Genomic DNA, 9,805 nt, shown 5'->3' on the forward strand with positions numbered 1-9,805 from the left:
CAACTCCATGGAAAACAGATGGGCAGTTCCTCAAAAAGTTAAACGTAGAAATACCATACAACTGAGCAATTACACCCCTACGTATATACCCAAAAGAACTGAAAACAAGTACTCAAATACGTATTTGTACAAGAATGTTTATAGCAGCCTTATTCACAATAGCCAAAAGTAGAAATAACCCAAATGTCCATTAATAGATGAATCTATAAGCAAATTGTCTTATATACATACAACAGAATATTACTTAGTTATAAAAAGGAATGAAGTACTGATACATGCCAAAGCATGAATGAACCTCAGAAATGTCATGCTAAGTGAAGGAAGCCAGACACAAAAGGCCACATGTTGTATGATTCCATTTATATGAGATGTCCAAATCGGTAAATCCACAGAGACCAGGTGAAGATATGGGGAGGGGGGAAATAGGAGATTTCTTTTGGGGAGATTAAAATGTTTTGAAGCTAGATAGAAGTAGGTGGTGGTTGCATGACAATGTGAATGTACTAAATATCACTGGATTATATACTTTAAAATGGTTAATTTTATGTTATGTGAATTTCACTTCAATTAAGAAAAAAAAAAAAAAGCTCACACTAGTGTGGGTCTCCCCAGGGCTATCTGCCCTGTGTATGCTCAGCCTCACAGTTGGTCATGAGAACAAGGAAAATATTGAGGGAGACTCTAGCCTCTGACTGGGCTGTAGGAGCAGGCCTTCCTCCCTTAGAAGTGTGCACCCTTGAGGTCAAGGCCTGGGTCTTTTTTTTTAGTTAGTTTCAGAGGTAGAATTTAGTGATTCATCAGTTGCATTTAACACCCAGTGCTCATCACATCACATGCCTTCCTTAATGCCCATCACCCAGTTACCCCATCCCCCCACCCACCTCCCTTCCAGCAACGCTCAGTTTGTTTCCTAGAGTTCAGCGTCTCTTACTTATGGTATGCCTCCCTCTCAATTTTCATCTTATCTTATTTTTCCTTCCCTTCCCCTATGTTCATCTGTTTTGTTTCTTAAATTCCACATATGAGTGAAATCATATGGTATTTGTCTTTCTCTGACTGACTTATTTCGCTTAGCATAATACCCTCTAGTTCCATCCACATGATTGCAAATGGCAAGATTTCATATATATATCTTCTTTATCTATTCATCTGTTGATGGACATCTAGGCTCTTTCCATAGTTTGGCTATTGTGGACACTGCTGTTATAAACATTGGGGTGCAAGTGCCCCTTTAAATCAATATGTTTGTATCCTTTGGATAAATACCTAGTAGTGCAATTGTTGGGTCATATGGTAGCTCTATTTTTAACTTTTTGAGGAACCTCCATACTGTTTTCCAGAGTGGCTGCACCAGCTTGCATTCCCACCAACAGTGTAAGAGCGGCCCCCTTTCTCTGCATCCTCACCAACATTTGTTTCCTGACTTGTTAATTTTAGCCATTCTGACCAGTGTGATGTGGTATCTCATTATGGTTTTGATTTGTATTTCCCTGATGCTGAGTGATGTGGAACATTTTTTTCCTGTGTCTGTTGGCCATTTGTATGTCTTCTTTGGAGAAATGTCTGCTCATGTCTTCTGAGGGCAAGGCTGGGTCTTGGTCACTCAAGGCCCCACTGAGCCGGAGGGCCTTTCCAAAAGAAAAGAAGTTTAAAAAAAAAAAAAAGGCAGAAGGAGGAAAAGGAGGAAGAGAAAAGAGTGACCAGAATTAGGGTCCAGCTCCACCCTGCATATCTGGGGGACCTTGAGTATCCTGACTTCTCTGAGCCTCAGTCGCCTCAACTGTCACAGGGAGTCATGACCCTTCCAGGGCAGGGGGCGATCACACGCGTGCAATTGCTTGGCGCAGGACCGCGTTGTCACCTCTTCACCGGAAAGCAGGGGGTCCTAGCGGGCTCTTTGGAAACGCACGCAAGACCTTTGAAATGCCGGAGGATGAGGGCGGAGACCTTGCCAAGCTCACACCGGACTCCCTCCCCTACCCCGCCCGGTCCTGTCCTTCCCGTCCCTCCCCCCACGACCCACCCCAGCTGCCCCGCCCCGCCCCGCTCCCCACCCGCCGCCAGCCGGGACGGTCTCAGCAGCGGCCCGCTGGGACCAGGTGTCCCGGGCGTGCCAAGATGCAGCCGGCGCTCTGGCTCCTCCTGGCCGCGCAGCTCGCAGGTAAGACGGGGAGACTCGCGGGGCGCGCGGGGCTGGAGCTGGTGGTCTGCCCTGGACCCGGGAAGAGCCCGAGCCCTAGAGTTTAGAAAAGGCTGTCCCGGTAGGATGCAGAGCCCAGAGGCGGGGGCTGTGGGGGTCCCCGGGAGGCGGCGCGGCAGGCACAGACCCTGAGCGTGGAAAAGAAATTCATCTCCCCAGTTCATTACTCCAGGGATCCCTGAAGCCCTAGGATTGAGGCTACTCTCCCCCAAAAGCGTGGAAGGGAGGGAAGAGAGGAGGCGGGGGAGGGGAGGATTTGAGAAGGAAGAAAAGAGAAAGGGGAAGGATATACAGAGAGGAAAGAAAAAACCGCCCTTGTCTAGGGTTCCCACAGGGATGTGCCCCCAGGAAGGTTCCAGAGGCTCAGTTTGGCTTTGATGTCCCATACGTGGCCCAGGGTTCTGTTGAGACATTTTTAGTACTTCCGGGGAAGTACTTGTGGTACAATCTGCCAAACACCAAGCTACTGCCCGCTCTCGGACAGGTATGGCCGAGGACTCCCTCGGGGTTCCCTGGCTTGTGGGAGCTATGTGGTGCGGCTCCCAGAACCAGCTGCGCGGGAGTTGGAATGTTGCAGTCGGAATGTAGCGGGGAGTGTCCACTGTCCCTCTCATAAGCCCAACCAGACTGCCTCTTGGAAGAAGCCCCTCCACACCCCAAACTGCCCACTACCCTGCGGTTGATTGCTCTTTTCCCCAAAAAGCCCAAAGCTGGTCATCCTGCCAACAGTGACAAGGTCTGCCAGCCCCCTACTGTGATCCGGTGAGCTCAACCCCATCTCAGATAGAAGCTAGTCCAGGCCATTCAAAACTAGTAGTTATTGCCGATTGTTTTAGAAACAGCAGGTCCCTCTGAGTATGGAATCACTGGGAGAGGGTCAAATAAATTCCACGAGACCGCATGGGTATCGAGGCCTGGCTCTGTGTCTGGCACGGAGATGGGGCTTGGCCATGCTGGGTATTCAGCCTCCGGGGACACAAGAGAGAGACCAGGGTGTGTCGCAGCAACAAGCCTGCGTGTCAGGACACAGGAAAGGGAACATACACACAAAGCCCAGGATCCTTTTGGGCCCCTTTACCCCTTAAGGAGTCACTTCTGGGCTTTCTTGCAAGAACTTCAGGAGTCTGCATATTTGCAGACCCACTATGTGCACAGGGGGACAGGACAGCGATCCAGGAGAGGATCACAGGTCTCCTCGATTCAGGGAGTGACTCAGAGCTCAGGTTCTGTGGTCCCAGACTTGGGTTTGAATCTGGATCCACCACATACAGGCTGTGTAACCTTGAGCATGCCCATAACTTTCCTGAGCCTCTGTTTCCTCATGTGTAAAATGGGTGTAAAACAGGATCTGGTGAGGATTAAGTGACATAATGCATGTACCATGCTGGGCACAGTTCAGTACAGATTGGCATCATTGTTTCTTATTACCTCCCCCAAGATGTCAATGACCCCCAAACAGTGAAGAAGCTCTGCTCTGCTGAAAAGGCAGGGTGGTGTTTAGGGAGAAAAGAGAAGGCCCAGTAGGCACGTGGGCACCAGGTACCATGTTATTCTTGGTGTGCGCAGAAGCTCGGAGTGGCCTGTGAGTGGAACCAAAAAGCTTACGTTTGTGGCCCACTATGGGGCCATGAAGCCTGAGACACAAGCATTGTCAGGATTGTGACTCTAGGCCGCTGCCTCAGTAGGCCAGCTCCCCTTGGGTACACACACACACACACACACACACACACACACACACACACCCCCTCTGGACTCCTGTGCCCTCCCATGCCTCGAAGTTCCTAGGTCTCTGCCCCGGTCTGTAGGATCTCCCTTTGCCCCACAGCTAAAATGGAGGGCTCACCAGGTCAGATTCGGTGTGTTGGACTTGGCTGTGAAGGACCCATTCAAATCTTTCCTAAGATGTCATCTGCTGCCTGTAACATCCCCTGGTGTGTGAGACACGTAGACAATGAAGTACCCGTGTACAGCGCTTTACAGTTTGAAGTGGGTTTTCTTGGACGTTCTAACCCTCGCAGGCAAGCAGGCAAGCAGGCCTCCAGCTGCCCTCCTCCTAAAGGGCAGAGACAGACTCCTTGACTTCCGGCAGTCCCACTGCTGGTAGGGGCAGAAGCTGGGTTCAAGGCCAGGTCTTGGAGTTCTGGTCTAGTTCTCCATGAACAATCCCCTACTTATCGATGCTTCCCAACTTGAGACTAAAATGATATTCCAGGGCTGCTTCTGGGGTGTCTGACCTTCCCTTCGGGAATGGGGATCCAGTGACCTATCACTTGCTAGGCTAAGAATTTGAAGGCTGTGGTGGCTCGTATGGCAACAGTGAGTTCCTCTTGCTTGAGCATGTCTTGCAGAAAGAGTGGCTGGCCCTCTTTTAGATTGGCCAGACCAGCCCCGGGCTCTGCCCCTGATCTGGGGCTCCTCCGGGCTGCCTGAGTCTCCGCCACCTGCTTGGAGCCTGTTGAAGGCCTGTCCATAGAGTGGGAGCAGGACAAGGAGAAAGGCAACCGGCTTTGACTTCAGGCTTTGAATCTTTGAGTTTGAATCCCAGGTCACTTACTAGCTTGTCCCACTTGGTGGGACTTTGAACAAGTAACTTCATGCCTCAGTTTCCTCATCAGTGTCATGGGGATAAAAATCCCCAAATAAGTTTGAGGTTGGATTAAGATCATTTATACAAAGAGCCAGGCATATAAGCAAGCAATCAATAAATGGCAGCTCTCTCCCCATCCCCTCCATAAAACCGGCCATAGGAAACACCTGATTGCAGATGGTCTCCTGGGAGGTGGGGTGCTCGAGCTCCGAGTCCGGGAGCCACCAGCAGCGTTTGCCACAGCCCCTGGCCCCTGCAACTGGGCAGGGACTCCCATGGCTTTACTTCGATGCTTGACTCTGTGACTCTGAAGCCCCACAACTGTGGTTGGGAAAATGTGTTGATGATCTCTGCTTCTTCTGCTTCTCATAGCTCTCCATGGCAGCTCAGTGCTCCATCAGGCCCCTGGGTCCATACTGGTTCAGACCAACCAGAGGGTGATAATGTCCTGTGAAGCCAAAACCTCCCCCACTAGCACACGCATCTACTGGCTGAGACAGCGCCAAGCTCCGAGCCCGGACAGTCACCACGAGTTCCTGGCCTTCTGGGATTCCGTAAAAGGGATTGTGTATGGCCAAAAGGTGGAGCAAGAGAAGCTAACTGTGTTTCCGGATGCAAAGCGGTCCATTCTCAATCTCACAAGAGTGAAGCCAGCAGACAGTGGCGTCTACTTCTGCATGACCATCGGGACCCCTGAGCTGACCTTCGGGAAGGGAACTCAGCTGAGTGTGGGTAAGAATCTAGCTCAATGCTGTCGATGAGCATGGAGCACCTGCTGGGTGCTGGGTGCGTGCCAGGCACTGGAGCTGCCTCCGCTCTCAGCCGCCCCCCCGCCGCCCCTGCCCCTGCCCCACAGGAGAGAGTGCCAGCTAGCACCGTAGCTGGTAGGAACGGACTTACCCAGAGCCAGGCAGAGGCAAGTGTTCTATGTAGTCATTTCAGTCCCCGCTGCCATCTATCCTGGGAGGTAAGATGCTGATTCCTATTGCAGATGGGATGCTTCAAAGCATTGCTGCTTCTTCTGGGGACAAGGCAGTGCTGTCCTTCAGCCACATCAGGTCTCCCTGAGGCTCTGCCTAGATTGGGCTGAGTCCTGGGGCCTAACAGTGGTCTCAGAAATTCCCACTGAGTGTGCACACCAGGAAAGAAGGTCATCACTGCCTGGACATACCCAGTGAGAGCATTTCTAGGGCCGGAGGATGCCCTTACATATTGAATGGGTTGGGGGAAGCTGTGGCTCATACCCACACCCAGAGGTACAGGGAGGAAGGAGACTGGACCCCAGGCCTAGCTGCAAATTCTGCTGCATATTCATTGTGTGCCTTTGCACTGGGGTCCCTCTGCTCCCTGGGCCTCAGGTTTCCCATCTGTTTCACGGGGCTGCCGTTGGCCTCCATGACCCCCTCCAACCCCGAGAAGCTGCAGTTCTGGGAGTTAAGTCAGCACGCCCCATAGAAAGAGATGATAAGCCACAGACGTGATTTAAAAATTTCTGATGCCACGTTAAAAAAAGTAAAAAGAAACAAGTGGAATTAATTTCAATACTGTATTTTTAACCAGTTTATCAACAATACCATTTAACTTGTAATCAATATGAAAATTATTATTGAAATATTTTGCGTTCCCTTTTCATACGAAGTGTTCGATGTGTTTCTTACCCACCGCACACCTTGAGTGAGACTGGCCAGTGGCACAGAGAGCAGATGACCACACTCTTGGACAGTGAGGAGTAAGCTCTGAGAGGTGTGAGGGAATCATGGCAGAAATTCTCAAAGGCCTGCACCTGACTTTAGCCCCCTCCCCACGTTAGCCAACGGCCGGCCGACCCCCTGCGCTCCTCCCACTGTCCTGCTTCCCTCTCACCTGGGTTCTTCTCAGGCTGGGGGTTAAAGAATGACAAGGGGACCCCCCCTTCCCAGGAACTGGACCACTCAGCATGGGAAGATGCAGAGACAGCTGGGGCAGCAGCACCATTAGGAAGAAAGAAACAGGGGTGCAGCTGTCTCATCTCACCAGCTTTGGGTCTTCAGTCAGGAGGTAGGGGTGGGGGCGAGATCTCTGGGCAAGAAGCCGAGGCATGCTCAGTAGGGTGTCGACTGATTCCTATATTGAAAATTGGGCTTTGGGGGGTTTGGGGTTTTGGTTTGGTTTATTGTTTTTGTCTCTACAAGCCTCACATTTTCCCACTCATGAGATTTCGGGGTCTGAGGAAGGTAGATGATGAAATAAACAAAGCTGGTTTCTAGAAGCTTCCCCTCCACCTACACCACCCCCACTCACTCCTGGCTTTGATATTTCCAAACCCCTCATGCTGCTCAGCTCCCTGAGAATAGCAGACCCTTCCCAAAGCATGTGCTTGCACCTCGCCAGAATTAGGGTATCCAGAGCCACACCCCACCCTTCCTGCCAGAGGTCAGCACATATTGAAGGAGGAACCTCAGGTAGTAAAGAAAGTATTGGAGAAAGACAGGGCCTTTTGGGGGCCGCTTAACCATACCATGGGCTCAAAAGTCCTGTCCTTTTCAAAGAGGAGAGAAGTGGGGAGATTAGAACGGGGACAGGGGGAGTCAGGAGTCATCAAGGGGACCCAGCTCTGGGCAAGAAGAAACTAAAATGGAACAAGCCTCCCCACAAACCCCTCATCAGACACAGACACCGAGCCCAACCAAGACGCTGAGGTGCTACAGACTGGCTCCCCTGCAGGCTTCCCACTGACCAGCCGAGAGACCTCTGTGCCTCCTCGTGTATAAAGTAAAGGGAAGGGGCACTTCCGGGGCCGTGAGGAGGAAAGGAGGAAACAATGCTGGGCCCCCACTGGGCAGAGGGCCACGCTCCCGCACACTTTGGGAGCACCGTAGCCAGTGTCCTTTTCCCTTTTATGCTAGTTTCCCTCAGCATTCCCATGGCCGAGGGCCTTGACCTGATGTGCCTAACTTTTGGTTAGAAAGCATTTGCACCTGAGGAAGGGTGGCGTCGTGAGAGCCTGGAATCAGGGTCTCTTGGCTCAGATCCTGGTAGTGCTGTTTAAGGCTTCCTGAACTTTAGACGAGCTATTTCAGTTCTCTGAGCCTAGGCCTCCTCGGGGATAAGATGGGGGTCCTAGTGCCTGTCCCAAAGTTGTTGGGTTCAGTAAGCTTAAGCTTAAGCTCAAGTGCTTGGCCATGCCCCTGGCACATGGTGAGACTTAGTAGGGGTCCGTTCTAGTTAGTTGGTTCTCCCCAGAAACCTCATGAAGCAGGCAGAGGATGTCCACTTTTTAATTTCAAAGATGAAATTAAAGGTTGAGACTAGAGGTCGTTCCAGCTCTGATAGTATATGATTTGTAAAGACACTTGAGAAGGAAAGAAAATCCCCATTGCAACCTGCATGCTATTGTACATATGGGAAAGGGCACCCACCTCCTTTCCATGAGCTTCCTCCAACCACTTAGGAATTAGCAGTTTGGCTGAGGGACTGGTCTTGTCAAGGGTTTGGGGACTCTGGCTTCCTCTCAAGGTCTTCGGCCAGGGGGAGCACAGTTCGCTGGGCATGCTATCCCCTTTAATTCTCATGAAAATCCCGAGAAGGAACTGGGAGTCATCTTTATTTCAGCAGATGGGGAAACTGAGGCACAGAAAAGTGATAGGACTTGCCCCAAGTCACACAGCGGTTAATCAGGGCTGCTGGGGCTCTGTTCAGGACCGTATGGATGCAGAGCCCCTCTCTTTCCTGGACAGCAAAACAATCCCCTGCCTAGGGCCTCAGTTAGGTCTGAGAGTTGGGAAAACACCTAGAAAATTCTATCGCTCTGTAACCTTGGAGCCCTGTAGCAGCCTAGTCATAGAGGCTTTAGTACCTGGATGGAAGACATGAGATTTTAACTTTTGTCTGGAACTCCTCCCACTGTTTACATGTCTTGCTTGCTTTCTGTAGTTGATGTCCTTCCCACCACTGCCCAGCCCACCAAGAAGCCCACCCCCAAGAAGAAAGTGTGCCGGCCCCCAAACCCTGTGACCCAGAAGGGTGAGTTCTCCCATCTTCCTGGACCTTCAGAAGCACAGCAGGATGTCTTCCTTCCCTCCCTCCCTCCCTCCTTCCTTCCTTCCTTCCTTTCTTCCTTCCTTCTTTCCTTCCTTCTTTCCTTCGTTCCTTCCTTCCTTCCTTCCGCAAGCCCTTCCCACCTGTGGACTCTAGCCTGTTTCTCTGGCCCCGCCCAAGCTGAGGTCGGAAGGGAAGTTGAGTATGACCACAGTGCTGCCCTCCAGCAGCTCACAGTCTAGTGGGGGACACGCTTACAAATCATCACAGGGCAAAACCTAATGGAGGCTATGTCCACCCCCAAAACCTGCACACCAGTGTTCCTAGCAGCATTACTCATAATCGCCAAAAAAGTAGAAGCTCAGAAATCCACCAACTGATGAATAGATTACCTAAATATGGAATATCCATACAATGGAATATTATTTGGCCATCATAAACAGTGAATTACTGATACAAGCTACAATATGGATGAACCTTGAAAATATTACACAGTGAAAGAAGCCAGACACAAAAGATCCTGTATTATGGGATCCCATTGATAAGAAATGTCCAGAATATGACATTTCACAGAGACAGAAAGTAGATGAATGGTTGCCTAAAACTGGGGGGTTGGGAAGGAATGGGGAATGATTGTTAATAGGTACAGGATTTTTTGTGGGGTGAGATGAAAATGTTCTAAAATTAGATTGTGGTGACTGATGGTTGCACAACTTTGTGAATATACCAAAAACCATCAAATTATACACTTGGAGCAGGTGAACTTTATATGTAAAATCTATCTCAGTAAAGCTGTTAGCAAACAAAAGTACCGAACCCAAAGGACCAAAACTTTAAAGTTTCTCAGTTTGGATGCTTACCAGAGGACCTAACACACAGTGTGTGCTAATATGTGTTTGTTAATGAGTGAACAAACTTCCGTCTCTGTGCTATACGCCCAGAGACAGCAGCTGGAGGGCGCGGTGCGCGCTCACACAAACACACACACACACACACACACA

At 50.5% G+C, this 9,805-nt stretch overlaps 1 protein-coding gene across 1 annotated transcript in view; it reads left to right on the top strand.

Annotated features, from left to right (window-relative positions):
* The first annotated feature begins 2,069 nt into the window (after positions 1 to 2,069).
* The window catches only part of CD8B (CD8b molecule), a 13,895-nt gene continuing 6,159 nt past the window's right edge, over positions 2,070 to 9,805 (top strand). Inside the window, exons 1-3 of the mRNA XM_021697566.2 lie at positions 2,070 to 2,161; positions 5,160 to 5,519; positions 8,700 to 8,789. Coding sequence (XP_021553241.1) covers positions 2,119 to 2,161; positions 5,160 to 5,519; positions 8,700 to 8,789 — 493 coding nt within the window. The 5' untranslated portion in view covers positions 2,070 to 2,118. The remainder of the gene's footprint in view (positions 2,162 to 5,159; positions 5,520 to 8,699; positions 8,790 to 9,805) is intronic.

Source organism: Neomonachus schauinslandi, chromosome 10, assembly GCF_002201575.2.
Source record: "Neomonachus schauinslandi chromosome 10, ASM220157v2, whole genome shotgun sequence".
Taxonomy (NCBI): domain Eukaryota; kingdom Metazoa; phylum Chordata; class Mammalia; order Carnivora; family Phocidae; genus Neomonachus; species Neomonachus schauinslandi.